The following is a 15,403-nucleotide window of genomic DNA, read 5'->3' as shown; positions in this document are numbered from 1 at the left end:
CTTCCCAACCCAGGGATCAAATCCGTGATGCTTAAGCATCTCCTGCATTAGCAGGTGGGTTATTTACCACTAGCGCCTCCTGCACAGTCGTAATTTGCACCCAGTAGCCTCTGATCCCAGAGCTCCACACTCCCATGTGGCCCCAGTTTAAACTCTGCTAAGCCATCCCCAGATCAACCCTATTCTTGGCGTTTTCCAGGCTCCCTTCCTCTTTCCACAACCTTCCATCCCTTGAGACCTGCCCTCTCCTCTTCCCGGCCCAATCTGCCCTCTGATCTCATTTCTAGCCAGCCTGCCCCACCTCGAGTTCCCTGGAAGGAACACCCAGCCCTTGCAAAGGCCACAGCTCAGCTGGCAGGCACAAGTCCAGTGCTGCTAGCAAGCTTTTCCCTGTCACTTCCCCCTCCACATTCCAGCTGGGGAAGGCTGAGGCAGGTGTGGGGAGTAAGCATCCTCCTCTCCCTGGGCCTCAGTTTCTCCATCTGTCGGGTAGATAATGGCAGGGCTAAAAGGAGACTCTGATGATCACGGGGTAAAAGGCATTGTAAACTCTGGTGGTCCAGGCCTGAGCATCTCACTCCCAGGGCCTGGTCAGGAGGATGGGATCCTCAGTCTGCCTGGAACCCAACTCTGCCGCCCTGGCTGGCTGTTACCTGCCCACCTAATGTCCCCGCAGCCCACGTAACAAACAGGGTCACAACCAAAGCATATACATAAAACATACTTTGCAGAGTAATACTCCATAAGTAAATAATAGCAGTTATAAAATGAAGGGCCCTGCCTCCCTCCGTGGAGAAAGCAGACTAAAGCCGACAGGGAGCTGTACAATCAGGCACCTTTCTGGTGGGAAACTTGGCTCTCTCAGGTAGGTCTCCAGCATAGCCATCCCACCCACTGAGAAGGACTCAAACCATCTAGAGGGCCACTGCAGGTTGTGATTGTAGCTATTCTGGACACATGTTGCAAAACTCTTTCACATGCATGTTTTTCCTCCAGTCGTTTACAAAATCTATAAAAGTTGCTGATATGGGCTTTGTTTTCAGGCTGGCTTGAGCTCATTTCCAACTCTGCCACTTATTTGCTGCATGATCTTGGGCAAGTTATTTCTTTCCTCTCTGCCCCACTCACATCTGCAAAGTGGGCAGAATACTCATTTATATTTATTTAATAATACTCATAATACTGCAAAGTGGGCATAATACATAATATACATAATAACCCTTGAGGGTTCCATGAGAGTTACAAGGATCAGACATAGAGGAAGTAAATTATAATCTTTAAAGCTCTATTACCCTCATGTTCTAGATGAAGAAACTGAGGCTCAGAAGCCCTATTACTTGCTCCACAGCTAGTAAGAAGCAGGGCCGCCTTAGAGTCCAGGACCCCTGTTTCCACACAGGAAGGTGTCCCTCAGTTCATGAATTTTTGAGGCCGGGAGGTAAGGCTCTGGATGCTCCAGGCCAAGGACTGATCTCTTTATACACCTTTCCTTACAACCCTCCTTAGTCATAGCTGGCCAGGTCCCAGGTCTCAGCTTCAGGTCCTCCAGAGCGGGTCAGAGTGGACAGGGTCAGAGTCAAGATGGGCTAGGCAGGTGCAGCGGGTGGGGCATGTGCCCTGTGTGCACCGGAAACCCTGCAGACACAGGAAGGGAAAGCAGCAGGCTTGTTGCAAGTGCTCTGCCCCATGAGGACGCAGCAAACTCACCTCCACAGTCGGGAGCTCAGCTGTCAGCCTTGTGTTCCTTTTTACAGCCTGAGTCAGCAGGCAGAGACACACCTCGTGGCACTGCCTTCGAGCCTGCGGATTTATTAGTGCTGCTTCCCAGAGAAAGATAAGAACTCTTCCTAAGGATCTGGCTCTGGGCAACTTACTTTTAATTTTCACTTTGAAGACAATGATGAGATACCATTTCTCACCCATCTAGCTGACGGAGATTAGAAAGATAAACCACACCCAGGACTGACCAGAGGATGGTGAAGAGACTGGTTACTTTAAAGTCAATGGAAATGCAACATGTACTACGTTTTTGAAGGGCAGTTTGGCAAAACTTGAAAAATCCCCCCCTCTTTTGACCCTGTAATCCCCTTCCTCCAAGGATTTGTACCTAGTTTTTGGTACAAAGTCGACCTTCACAGAGATGTTTATAACTGCTCCCAAAATGAAAGCAACTAAATATTCATCAGTTGGGGATTGGTTAAATCAATGATGGGCTATCAGTGAGTCATTAAAAATCACGCTGGGGAGAATATTTACTCATAGAGAAAATGCTCATTACAGATTTAGAGACAAAGCAAGTCATATCCAGAATGATTTGCACTGATATGAGCAGTCATGGTAAAATTTTCTACACCTGGACTTGCTCTTTCAAAATGCTCCCTCTTGGCTCCAGCCATCACACTGTAAAGGAAGCCAGGTTATCCTGCTGGATACAGAGGAGGATGCAACACTGTGTGCAAAGAATGGCCCTAGCCAAGGACCCCACTGAACGCAACTGCATAAGTAACCTCGGCTGATCATGGGGACCAGAAGCGCCCAACCCCCTATATCAAGAGAGAGAACACATCATTGCTGTTTTATGCCCCTGTGTTTTGGAGTGCTAATTCTATAGCAGCAGATAGCTGAAACACCCTGCCTTCCATTTCCTAGATTTTCAAAATGTGTACAGATCATTAGCACAGAAGCACCTGTGTCTGAGCACCCAGACTATTGTTGAAACTTTGAAAGCCTTGGGGGCCCCAACTACTGAGCCTCTACTGCTGGCCGGTCACTGTGCAACTTTCACAAGCATTGTCACGTACTAGGTGCTTAATAAATATTTATTAAATAAGCGAATAAATGTCTTAGTTAACACACACTGCAGCCAAGTGTGGTAAGAATGATCATTTTATTATTACTCAACTGATACTCATTCATGAGAGAAAAATCAGAAAAACACAGATATTACAGAAGAAGAAATGAAAAATTACCCCTAATTCTACTACCCATAATTTCAATGAACATTTATCATCTCTGTAGGAAAGTCAGTCACATTACATATGCATATTTACTTTTTAAACTGTGATACACATACTGTTTTGTAACCCACTTTTTCCATTCAAAAATATCTTGACTGTCTTTCCATGTCAATGAACATATATCCCTGTTTCACAGCATTTCTAACAGATGCATGTGTTTGCCTGTGTGACTCCATTAGGGAGTCACACACCCTTCCTCTGCCCCATCCTCACACAGATCTGAGTCCTGCCAGCCTCGTACATTCCCTATGACACCATCACCTAACCATAGCCAACAGGACCCAGGACAAACACCTCATCCAAACTGGCCCAGTCTACTTTCCTTGTCTAGAAACTTAGAATCAAGACCAGGAGAGAGTTGAGCCAGCCTTGAAATAGTGAAAGTGAAAGTGAAGTCGCTCAGTCGTGTCCGACTCTTAGCAACCCCATGGACTACAGCCCACCAGGCCTTCCGTCCATGGGATTTTCCAGGCAAGAGTACTGGAGTGGGGTGCCATTGCCTTCTCCGTTAACAGCGGCTAGGCATATTATCTTTACTTGGAGCTGGTATACTTGGTGACAGCCTTAGTGCCCTTGGACACGGCATGCTTGGCCAGCTCCCCAGGTAGCAGCAAGCGCACGGCGGTCTGGATCTCCCTGGATGTGATAGTCGAGGGCTTGTTGTAATGCGCCAGGCGCGATGTCTCGCCAGCGATGCACTGGAAAATGTCGTTGAGGAAGGAGTTCATGATTCCCATGGCCATGGACGAGAAGCCGGTGTCCGGATGGACCTGCTTCAGCACCTTGTACACGTACACGGAGTAGCTCCCCCTGCGGCTGCGCTTGTGCTTCTTGCCGTCCTTCTTCTGGGCCTTGGTCACAGCTTTTTTAGAGCCCTTTTTAGGGGCAGGAGCAGACTTAGCCGGTTCAGGCGTGTCTATAAGGACAACACCCAACAACACAGAAAGATCTTGAAATGGTCCCAGGTAAATCCTGGCACTGTGTGGTGGTCATATTCTGCCACGTGGAACAAGACATGCCTGTCTGTGAAGAGAAAGAGAAATAAAGCAATAAGGAGGGATGCCGACCATCCTGGCAGCAGTGTACTCTGAGTCCCAAGCTTAGTCAGCATCTGACTGCACCCCACCACTGTTTGTGGGACACCTCTGTATCCCTTAATAAAGTCTCCTTTATTAGCTGAAGTTGCCTTAAATATATTGACTCTGGCAACCAAAAAATTCCTAGCAATCATTACTCTAAGGAAATAAGGAAGATGAGACTCTCAGCCACAAGACCAGGTCTCTGGAAACCAATAAAAAGAATAGACAAGATAGAAGACTATTGCCCCAGCACCTTCTATAAGCCACTTTACAAGTTGGGGGATACAGACTGGAATGCCAACTGCTCGAGGGGAGGGCTCCGTAGCCAAGCAGTCAGGGCCTCCTTTTGAGACCACGGCCCCCACCTTCCAGCCTCAGCAGCTAACATCTGTTGGGCACCTTCCATATGCAGGGCATGTGCGCATGGGACATAGATGCACGTGGATGTATAAAGTTCCATAGGTGGCTTTAGGCAAGTCATATCCACCTCTCCAGGCTTCAGTCTTCTCATCTGTAAAAGGGTTGAACAGCACAACTCTAAAATCTCTCCAGCTCTCACATCTACTGATCTAAACCCATCCCAGCACTCCAGGAAGAGGGCATATATAACAAGCTGCGGAAGTGGCATTAGACTTTCTAAACTTCTCCCTATCCATTGTCTTCTGTGAGCCTGCCAACAGCCCTACAGGGCTGGACTCAGTAGGCCACTTATAGGGATGTGGAAATGAAGAGGCAGAGAGGTTAAGCAATCTGCCTGCGGATATACAGCTGTTGAATGGAAGAACTGGAACTTAAAATCCAATTCAAAACCAATTGCCCACAACTGAAGGATTATTTGACCTTTGCTGTCATAGTTTTGTTGTTAAAGCTTATATTAGGTACCTAGAGTAGTCAAATTCATAGTGACAGAAAGTAGAATGGTGTTTGCTAGAGGGCTGGGGAGATGGACAGTGGAGAGTTATTGCTTAATGAGTAAGGAATTTGAGCTTGGAAAGATGAAAAAGTTTCATAGATGGATGGTGGTGATGGTTACACAACAGTGTGAATGGATCTAATGCCACTGAATTACTGTATGCTTAAAAATGGTTAAAATGGTAGATTTCGTGTTATGTATACTTTGCCACAATTTTTTAAATGAAGAAACCGAGCTCTAGCAGGATAAAAGGAGTAAGAATAAACCCACTTATGTGCGTTCTGTGGACAGACGGGGTTAAATTCTCAGATCTGCTATTGGCTTACTTGCTTGACCTGAGGCAAATTCCCCTGAAACTGTGCCTTGGTTTCCTCCTTTATGAAGTGGGATAGAGGCAGTATTTCTAGGACTTGTGATGAGGGTTAAAAGTGACAATTTTACATCAGTCACTCAGCTCTGCCCCTGGCACGCAGCAAACTATTGACACACACCACTTCTCATGATAAGGCTTGTCAACCCAGAGCTAGAAGAGCCTTGGAAGTCACCTGTTGCAACCCCTTCATTATGAAACCAATAAGACTGAGGCTTAGAAAAGGACAATGACTTGCCTGAAGTCACCCAGCAAGCCTGTAACCTCCCAGAGTGGCGTGAACCACTGCCCTCTGAGTTCAGGGATGTCCGCCTCCAGGCAGACCACAGTGCTTTCTCTTTCTTAAGAGCTAAACTGCCGTGGGTTTGGGACATTAATTTAAAGCCTAATGAGGAAGGGAGAGCTTCTCCAGGTTTTCAGGTTCTCACTTTCCATCTTCTAAAGTGTGAGTCAGCTCCGGTATAATAGGATGAGTCAGCCAGCTCCTCGGTGATGAATGTACGTGTGACTGCCAGGTGGCATCCAGGTGGGGCTGGGGGTGGGGGAAGCGGGCACAGCCATACGTCGGTCGGGCCATAGCTGCTCACTCAGGAGGTGAGCTCTCTGCTTTCTTTTGACTCCAAATTGCTGCATGGTGGTGGTTAAGAGGTCCAGGTCTCACACCTTCCATTTGCTACCCAATTCCTCCTTTGGTGTAATTTCAAGCAAATGGCTTTAACCTTGGTATGCCTCAGTCTATTCACCTGTGCCATGGGTACATGAATAAATCTGGTCTTGACCTCCTCATGAGGTGTGAGGAGGATCCGAGGAATGACATGCGAGAAGGTGTTTGGCACAGTTAAAAAGTTGCACCAGCATAAATGGTATTATTTCACCGGGAGTAATAAGGTTCTAAGACCAAAACAGAGCCCAGCCAGGCTATTTATTTGTTTTTCCCATCAGTCCTTAGAGTTCCCACAGTCTCTAAGAGCCTCCAGTCTCCTGGCTCTTCCCCAGGGTGCCAACCTTAAAGGAACATGTACTGTGGGCTAGACTTAGAGACTCTGGGGAATCCTCCCCAGAGCCCCACAAGGTAAAGATTACTCTGAGTCCCATTTTACAGAGAGGAAAGTGAGGCTCACAAAGAAGCAACTCATCACAGATGACACCACCAGCAGGATGGAGTTGGGCTACCAGACTTCTGGACAATTTCAGCACTGGTCTTCTCTGTGGGCTCAAGGAGGAAAGCTCCTGGGGAACCATATCAGGCCCCCTCCTTCCAACTCCAGAGACCTCCAAGAAAGTAATACATGGAAATCGAAAGAGGTAGATCCCTGACACCCTGCAGTAAACCAGACTTTGAGAATGTGAACCACTGGAAAGAATACTACTGCAATTACATTTTCCATGTGTTATATACCAGTCACCCCAACGATCATTTCCTCACTTCATATTTTCATTACATTTTTGAGGTAAGTACTGATATTATTCCCATTTTTACAGTTGGGGCAACTGGTGCTGAGAAAGACTGAGTAACAAGCCCAAAGACACACAGCTAGCAGATCTTCCTCCCCAACCTGTGCTCCACTCACTGCCTATCACTGTCCGTCTCCTCACTCATTCATTCTTTGCTTTGTTCACTTATTAAATATTCAGAGCCTCTTCCCTGTCCTAAGTACTAGCTGGACAGAGAGAAGACAGGTATGCCTGAGCCCCTATCCCAAGGAGATCATCTGCAGAGAGATACGGCTCAAAGAATTGTAATCTCAGGGATAAAAGCCAGGCTGGTGCACCACTTGTGCCAGTGCTGGATCAGGTGCCCGAGCAGGTGCTACAGGTCGGAGTTTTTGTTGATTTTTTTTTTAATCGAGGTGGTAGAACTCACACTACTACCTATGTCAACTTGAGCAAATCATTTCACTTCCCTTAAATCTCAGTTTTCTCCTTTAGAAAATGGAGTGAAAAAAAGACTCCTTTCACTGAATTCTTGTTGGGATTAAATTAACTGGAAGAATATTGTATTCATTCATTCAACAACTATGTATCACATCCCAGAGTGTGTCAGGTACCATCTTGGGTCCTGGGGATGCTGGAAGAAGCAGAAAATAATCATTTCCTTGGAATCACGGAAAGGTTTTTTTAAGTTAAAAAAATTTTTTTTAATTGAAGCATAATGTAAAAATTATAAAAATTGGAACTGTCCAACCTGATGAGTTGTCACAAACTGAACACACACATGGAACCAGCACTCATTGCAAAACTCCACTGGCAGGGTCAGGACCAGGGCAAGAGAGACGCTCACCTCCTGAGTAAAATGTAAGGGGGTGCCAAAAAGCTCAGTCATCAAGACAAATAACGTTTTAATGCAATATTTTTTAAAAAGCAAAACTAATGCAAAAAAAATTCATGATGACAGAGTATCAAAATGTTAGGTAAAGACAGGATTAGTAACAATGCCGTGATGAGTCACATGAAAGCTTAGGGCAAAGGGAAATATCTGTAATATCTGATCCTGCCTCATTTGCCTCACCATAGACCCAGCCCCGCCCATGGTCACTACCATCCCTTCAAGGGTAACTATTATCCAGACTTCTAATCCATAGATAACTTTTGCCTGTTTTTGAGCTTTGCATGCATGAAATCGCACGCCTTTGCATTTGGCTTCTTTCACATCTGTAAGCTGTAGCCACATTCTTGCATGCCAGGGAAAGATGCTTAAAAAGGGAAATGATGATGTGCTGGCTGAGTGTTTGAGAGACCAGAGAGGCGGCAGGTGGGAGGACGAACAAGCAGAGCTATAGCTGGGCCAGTGGGATGAAAGAAGGGGATGGAGTCCAGTGCCTGTTTTGGAAGGGTAGAGTCCACAGGGTTGACTGGGTATTGAGGAGGAGGGAGAAAGAAGTATCGAGGAAGATGTCAGATCTCTGGCTTGGGCTATTTGGTGGATAGAGGAAACGTCTCTGCGGTGGGGACCAGGAGAGATGGGAGAGGGTGATGATTTTAGACTTAATCATGGTGAAGGCTAGTTACCTGTGGCTAGGGACCTGCGGGGTATTCAAACGGCTGTCTTGGAGGCACCTGGACAGACAAGCCTGGTGCGGGAAACAACGGGGGAAGTGTCCCCTCAATATCCCTCAGCATTGGCGAGCAGGTGGTGGCCCTGTTGAGAGTAGAGGGCTGGGGAGAGGCAGGTGAAAGGATAAAGAAGGAGGAGCTGAAAAGTACTCTGTGAGCAGGCGGTGTGAACAGGTGCGCAAGTCAGAATGAAAGTAGTAAACACACCAGACTGTCCTGCCTGGCGCATCGGGCCTTCCAGGAGTCCAACACAGTGTTTACCTGCAGCCTGGGAGGATCGGGGTTGCAGGACATCCCGCGGATTGGGGGCTCTCCCGTCTCAGCCCCTGTCGGACCCACTTGCGTCAGCGGCAGCTGACTCAGCAAAGCCTTTTCTCCTGGCCGCCAAGGACGCTTGCCTTTAAAGGCAAAAAAAAAAAAAAAATTGTCTTTCCCCGGGCAGCCTTACTCACTCCTGACTCCGGAGTTGCTAAGACCGCCCCCGCACAGCGGTCAGAGCGGCTGTGGACCCGGAGCGTGCTAGCGTGCTCGCAGGCACGCACCAGGCCGCCCCGCCAGTCCCGGGGAGCTTTTCTCCTCCGTCTGGCTAGGACTAGAACTGCCTGGAATCCAAAAGTTCGAGTTCCTTCCAAGGCTAAATGCAGCCTCCTGCGAACAAAGCTGCCAGTGTGAAAGTAGCTTGGGGAGGGGTTACTTGGTCCTTCCAATTGGAGCCTTAGGGCTTCACCGCCTCCTTACACTCCCCTTTAAATCTTTGGAGTAGGGTAGCCTTGAGAAAGGGCCGAGACTTCCTCAGGTCCTTCCCTGCTCAAAAACCCTCGATGGCTCCCCATTGCCCACTGAATAAAGCCCTAACTCCTATACCTAGCATTTGACCCCGCCTCTTCAGCTTCTTCTCCCACTCAGATTCCTCGAACTTCATCCCCTTCTCGCTCCCAACCCTCTGCACTCCCGCCACAGGGGCTACTTAGCCTGGCTCCCTCTGCCGTAAGCTGCACCTCCATGACCTGGTGATGGGCATTTGCTCTGTCTCCCCAGGCAACCCAACCTTCCAGGCTCACTTCCTTAGGCTCTCTCTGATGTTCCCTCCCTGGCTGGAGTTAAATTTGGTCGCAGAGGACTCAGCCATCCAAAAACTAAACTAGTCAACCAGCGAATCTAATATCTGGCCAGTGTCAATAGTGTCTGATGAGTTTACCTCTACACAGTACCTTCTAGGGATCATAAAGCTTTTACAATGAGAATATTTAGAAATGGAATTTCAAGCAAATGATAGGGGTCTATTGGGGCAAGTATGATGGGGTAAGGTGAAGGCAAAGCTGTTTTTCTAGCTACTCTTCTCTGTCTTCAAGTTCCACCCTGACCATTGCAAGGCAGTTTGACTGAATTTCTGACATCACAAATTGTGTGTGTGTGTGTTAGTCACTCAGTCGTGTCCAACTCTTTGCGACCCCATGAACTGTAGCCCGCCAGGCTTCTCTCTCCATGGAATTCTCCAGGGAAGAATATTGGAGTGGATTGCCATTTCCTTCTCCAGAGAAACTTCCCAACCCAGGGATCAAACCCTGGTCTCCTGCCTCGCAGGCAGATTCTTTATCATTTGAGCTACAGGGAAGTCGTACATTATTCGCATAAACGTTTGTACATAATCCGTTTTTCCTCTGGCCAACTCAGGAGGGGACTGTTATGCCCATTTTACAGATGTAGGTCTTGAGGTTAGAGAGAGAGGGGATTTGTTCAGCTATGTTTGGCAGGGAAACAGCAGAACTGGGACTCAGGAAACCGAATCCAGGACTCCAACACCAGGCATGTGGTCAAGAGACTCTTTCTTCCCCTCCACAGTTACTCTCTGTCTCCTGTCTTTGCAGGTGATCTTCCCCTTGCCAAAAATTGCCTTCCCTCTGACCCACTTGCTGAACTCATATTTAGCCTACTAAACCCTGCTCAGCCTGCCTTCTCCCTATCCTGAAGCTCTCTCTACTCCCTCTCCTTCCTTTGTAGTACAAGATCTGCTCCAATACACATTCTTAACCATGCACACCCAACTCAGTATTGTTGCTGTGCACCTCCCCTCTTCATTCTCTCCAGTCTGGGGAATCCGTAAGGTTAGCAACAGGCTTGGTTGCCTCTGTCCCTGGAGAAGCAGCAAGCACAGACAGGGCTGGCCTGGAGAAGGAAAGAGAGCTTGATAGTGAGGGTACCCCGTGAGCTAGGTGGGGCATAGCCACAGCTGGGAAGAGGTATACACAGTCGACTGAATGATTCGGCAACAGGGAGCAATGGAGAGACTTGGAACAGGGAAGTGGCAAAACCCAAAAGGTATTTCAGGGAACACTTGTGTTGGCAAGAAACAAGCAGACTAACTGCTCATGTGTTCATTCATTTCTGCCTTCTTCCTTCACCTCTGTGTCTCAGCTATAGAAGCCATCCTCAAAGTGCTCAGCTTGGAAAAAGAGAGAAAGCACAGCAGCACATTAAGAAACATCAAAAGGTAAAAGGGAGAACAACTCCCTCGTGGAGGACTCAGGCACGCCTCCTGGAAGGGGCCCCTTCTAGAGCTGCTTTTTGCCATCAGAAGCACTTTGGCTTGATGAGGTGGGAGTGGAGGGAGTCAGGCAGAGGAAACAATCTGAACAAAGGTACAGATGTGGCAAGTGCAAGTGTGAGGGGTGAGGCTAAGCCTGTAAACGAATGCCCTGAAAGCCTTGCTAGCCAGGCTGGACCCTGCCGCCTCTATGGCAACAAGGGACATACAAACAGAAGAATGAGGGTCAGCACTAGACGACGAGGGCCAGAGGTGCTGGAGGCCCTGCAGGCAGCAGAAGAGAAGGAGGACGAGGTGGTACAGAAAAGTGAAATCGACGGGACTTAGGGGCTTGGGCACCAGATGAAGAGAGAAGTGGCCCCAAGCTTTCCAGGCTGAGCAACTGGGAGACCATAGAAATAGGAGCCATGGGCAGAAGTGCACCAAGAAGGGGCCTGCCTTTCCTGCCAGGGCGTCTTGCCCAGACAGGGAGCCCCCTCCCTTGGCCAGCAATGGACCCACAGGCCAGACAGAGGGCTCCAAGGGTCATGCCCAGGCTCCTCCTTCCCAACAGAAAATAGCCCCTCCTGACCCCTTCCATAGAGAAAGGGACCTTCAGGTTAACCTCAGGATTTTGTCCAGACCTTGTCCAGACCTTTGGACTAGGGGTCTTTCCCTTCGCTGTGTCTCAAGTAAGACACGACTCCAGAAGAAGAAATAAGGTGAAATCAGATGAAATAAGGTGAAAAAATACCATTGCCACTAAAGGAGGCCTTACATGCAAGTCAACATGCGCTAAGTACTTCATAGGCTGATCTCGACATTGTATCTCTCATGTTAGCACCTGAAGTTGGTGGGCATGTTCATTCCCGGTTAACCAGAAGAAAGCAGAGCCTCATAGGCTAGCACCTTGCCTAGGATCATACCAGGGCTGGTCTGCAGCGGAGTTGGTTCAAATCCAAGTTCTTCTATGTTCTTATCATTCATATTTTTCACACTTACCTGTCACCATAGAGTCACATGTACTCTCAGGAGTAGAGAAAAGCTTCACAGAGGAGGTGATATTAAAGTCCTAAGAAGAGGTGGGCACAGATTTTCAGGCAGAGGGCCCAGCCTGTGCTAAAGCCAGGCTTGGTTTACAAACAGGAATGTGGGGTTGGAGAGGGTAAGGGAGAAAATCACGGAGCGAGACCTCCCGTAGTCTAACAAATGCTTAAATACCACTTACCACATAACAGAGGCTGCTCTAAACACTTTTCAAATATTAACTCACTTAATCTTCATAACAAACCTATGAGGTGGTACAATCATTACAGCTAGTTTCCCGAAGTTATCCCTTGGCGAAGTGAGGACTCCAGTCCTCACTCTCACGCGCTACCGTGTGCGGCTCCGAGTTTGGTCTCACAGCCGGTACGAGCTCCTCCATTTTGCTTCTGGCCCTGAAGCCCAGAGAGGTGCGCACACTTGCAGAGAGTCACACAGCCAGAGAATTCTCAGGACTCAGGGAGAAGTGGAGATCCGCAGCCAGAACAAGGTACCCAGCGGGGGCCCTCCTTCCCCAACCCCCTCACTCGCCTGGACCGCGACCGGGGCCCCCTCCTCGCGGAGCCCCGCCCCGGACGTGCCCCAGTCCCCGCCCCCAGGCTCTACCCACCCCCTCCGCCCCGCCCCCCAGCTTCGCTAGCCAATGGCTGGGGTCCTATAAAGGCGACAGTCGGAGTGCTCAAAGGTAACCAAAGCGAGAATTCAGACAGTGGGCCGCAGGTCTCAGCAACTAGCTCGCTAGGCAGAGGGAGGCCAAGAGAGTCGCAGACGGAGTCTCGAGACCGAAGCCGAAGCGGGACCCACAGAGCGCAGCCTGCCCGCGCACCCGGTGCCGCGAAAGCCTCCAGAGCAGCGCGGCCATGGAGCCCACCAGCAAGGTGAGTCCGCGCGCCCGCGGGCCCTCCCTGCCGGGAACAAAGGCGCGGACCTCCGCTGATCGCTCCGCCGGCCTGGGCCTCTCCCCCGGCCGGCAGCGCAGCGCCCTGCCGGGCCGGGGGACGGTGACAAGGATGGGCTCGGGATCTGGCGGGCGCCAGGGCGCCGCGTGCGTAGGTGGCGCCCCCACTGAGTAATTGGCTTCCTTCCGGGGAGCCGCGAGGTCCACGCGGCCCGGCGGGGCCCGGGGACCCAGGGCCGGGCGCGGCACGTCGCTCACGATCCTCCCCGGCTGCGGCCCCGCGCCGGCTCCTCCCGGGGCGGGGGAGGGGTCCGAGCGCGGCACCCATTGGCTGAGCCGGCCGAGCCCCCGGTCGGGCCCCGGCCCTTGAGCGCGGAGGAGGAGGGACCCGCCCCCGCTCGGCGGGCTGGGAACCGCTGCTCTCATTTCCCGGGCGCCACACTGGGCGCGCGGCCTGGTTTTGGGCGTTTTTCGCCTCCCCGCGTGGTCCCCGCGCCAGCCCTCTGGGGCTCCGAGGTGGAAGGCAGTCTGTTAAGGCCCGGGCTTTAACCCCAGGATGTCTGGCTGCAGGGCTGAGGCGAAAAACCCGCGTACGAGGCCCTTCTTTCCGCGTAGGGCAGGCCCCAGAGCTGTAGCCAAGTGGGGTGATGTGCTCCGAGGTGGCACGTTTCCCTGTTCAGGCGGGGCTGATGAGGGCCGCGTGGAGAGTGTACACCAGGGGCCGCCGCCGCGATCCCGGGGGGGACAGGGGTTCGGGAAGGGGCCCCGGGCTTGAGTGCAAGGAGCTCGCGCCAGGGATCTGGGGGACACGGACAGTGAATAGATGAGGACTCTTCCCGCGGGAGCAAACTGCCTCGATACGATCTCTTTTTTTCTCTTTGTGACTTTCCCAGAATGACTCCTTTCCAACATTTCCTGGGCCCCACCTTTTGTGTAGGGCTTTATTTCTTTCCTCCCTCCTTCCCCCTTCTATAGAATATTTCAAGTCACTTTTCTTTTTTGAAACTCGGCAGGGAAGGCGCGAGGGTGTACGTTTTTTCACCTGGTATGGGTTAGCACTGAATTGCGCACTACCCTTCCTGTGGGCGGTGGAGGTGTCCGGTGGAACTGAGCAAGGTTTTGACTGGGCAGAGAGGTGCGTGACAGTGTGGCCAAGCTATACCCTCAGCGGAAAAGGCTCCTTTGTGCCTGAGGACTCCAGACAACTTGCTTCACCAGCCCGCCCTGGCCTGAAGGGAGACCCAGAACACATTTCCCGACAGTCATAGGTGAGCCGTTATGCTGGGGTATAACAAAATACAAATAAAATGAGAAGCTCTTTTAGCTAATGGTAAGAACTTACCACTGCAAAGTTTAAATACTTGCTTGCTGTGTTAGCTCAGGGCTCTAGCAGGTCACTTAACCTCTCTGGGCTTCAGTTTCACTGTCTGTAAGAGAAGGATAACTTTTTCACTCCTTCAAGGGAAAGAAATGTCTGTTCAGTATATGATGCCGGACCTGGGTGTTTATTTGTTGAGTGGATAAGTGAATATTCTGAGTGGAGAAAAAAGTGGAGGAGAAATTCAACAGCTGCTTAATAGTTTACTAGGCTCTGGGCTCAAATGCTTTTCAGTATCACTGACCCTCCATATGGTTCAGGGAGGGAGTTCAGAGAAGAGAAGTAACTTTCCTGAAGTCAAATAGCTAGTAAATGGCTGAACTGGATTTGAACCCCAGCTAATCAGAAAGGGCTTTCAGTCTACACTGTCCCTTTTCACCATGAGCCTTTCTTGAATTTTTAATGGAGGGGAGAGAGTTTGCCTGACTTCCAGGGCTGCCCATGTGCCAGCCAGTTCTAAATGCTGTAGCAGATGGGTGTTTTTCATGCAGTACCCTCCAAACTCTTGATTACCTGCTCCATCAATAAATAATTTTGGAGTGCCTCCTTTCCAGTGGTTTATCTGCATTTATTCTTGCCTGGGAAATCCCATGGACAGAGGATCTTGGCGGGCTATAGACCGTGGGGTCACAAAGAGTCAGAGGCGACTGAGCATGCACACATAAATTCATATACGTGCACTGTTATAATAATTGATTATATGAGTACATAAAGTAGAAATTTCAAAAAGCAAATACAGATAGCAATTATAGTAAAAAAAAAAATCTTTTTTTTTTTTTGCTAAACCTTCTACAGACCATCCTGTATACATTCTAGAAAAGAGCCCTTCCCTTTGGATTTGCTGACTCAATCAGCACACCCAGTCCTTTTGTGCAGGAGGTTAAACTGAGGCCTGGAGAGGTTATATATATATCTCTTGCCCAAGGTCTTAAATCCAGGGGTGTCTGATTCTGAAGTTCGCTTTGCTATGTTCCTCCTCATCTCCTTAGAACTGGGAACTGACTCATCTGACTTCCCTGCACTTTGTGGTACTTCTCTGTGGCTCATTGTAATGTTTACCTGAGTGAAAAGTAGGGAGGAGACAAGTTGAAGACCCTCTTGTTCCAGCCGGGAGTTTGCTCACACT

At 49.6% G+C, this 15,403-nt stretch overlaps 2 protein-coding genes across 4 annotated transcripts in view; one reads left to right on the top strand and one right to left on the bottom strand.

Moving 5' to 3' along the window:
* Window positions 1-2,868: 2,868 nt before the first annotated feature.
* LOC147375130 (uncharacterized) lies at window positions 2,869-13,460 on the bottom strand. Its single transcript, XM_086382967.1, has 2 exons — window positions 12,930-13,460; window positions 2,869-4,040 (listed from the first exon to the last, which is right to left on the bottom strand). Exons 1-2 carry the CDS (start codon window positions 13,323-13,325, stop codon window positions 3,924-3,926), a joined length of 513 nt encoding a protein of 170 aa, XP_086239093.1. The 5' UTR covers window positions 13,326-13,460; the 3' UTR covers window positions 2,869-3,923.
* The window catches only part of SLC2A1 (solute carrier family 2 member 1), a 28,193-nt gene continuing 25,478 nt past the window's right edge, over window positions 12,689-15,403 (top strand). For 2 of the 3 annotated variants that reach the window (XM_086382939.1, XM_086382944.1), the window contains exon 1: window positions 12,689-12,879. In XM_086382939.1, the coding sequence (XP_086239065.1) occupies window positions 12,862-12,879 (18 nt within the window). In that variant the 5' untranslated portion in view covers window positions 12,689-12,861. Of the gene's footprint in view, window positions 12,880-13,335; window positions 14,168-15,403 lie in introns of those variants that run through there. The other variant, XM_086382951.1, reaches the window with a different exon arrangement.

This window comes from Bos grunniens, chromosome 3 (genome assembly GCF_055505025.1).
Source record: "Bos grunniens cultivar Pamir isolate PY7600 chromosome 3, Bosgru_T2T1.0, whole genome shotgun sequence".
Classification (NCBI taxonomy): domain Eukaryota; kingdom Metazoa; phylum Chordata; class Mammalia; order Artiodactyla; family Bovidae; genus Bos; species Bos grunniens.
Note: the sequence above shows the minus strand (reverse complement) of the source record. Positions and strands in the feature narration are given on the sequence as shown.

Coding starts and splice junctions, on each gene's coding strand:
- LOC147375130 (XM_086382967.1), bottom strand. CDS start 13,325: ATGAGAGCAGCGGTTCCCAGCCCGCCGAGCGGGGGCGGGTCCCTCCTC. Junction 4,041..12,929: donor CGGCGGAGCGATCAGCGGAG/GTCCGCGCCTTT, acceptor TTCTCTTCACAG/ACAGGCATGTCTTGTTCCAC.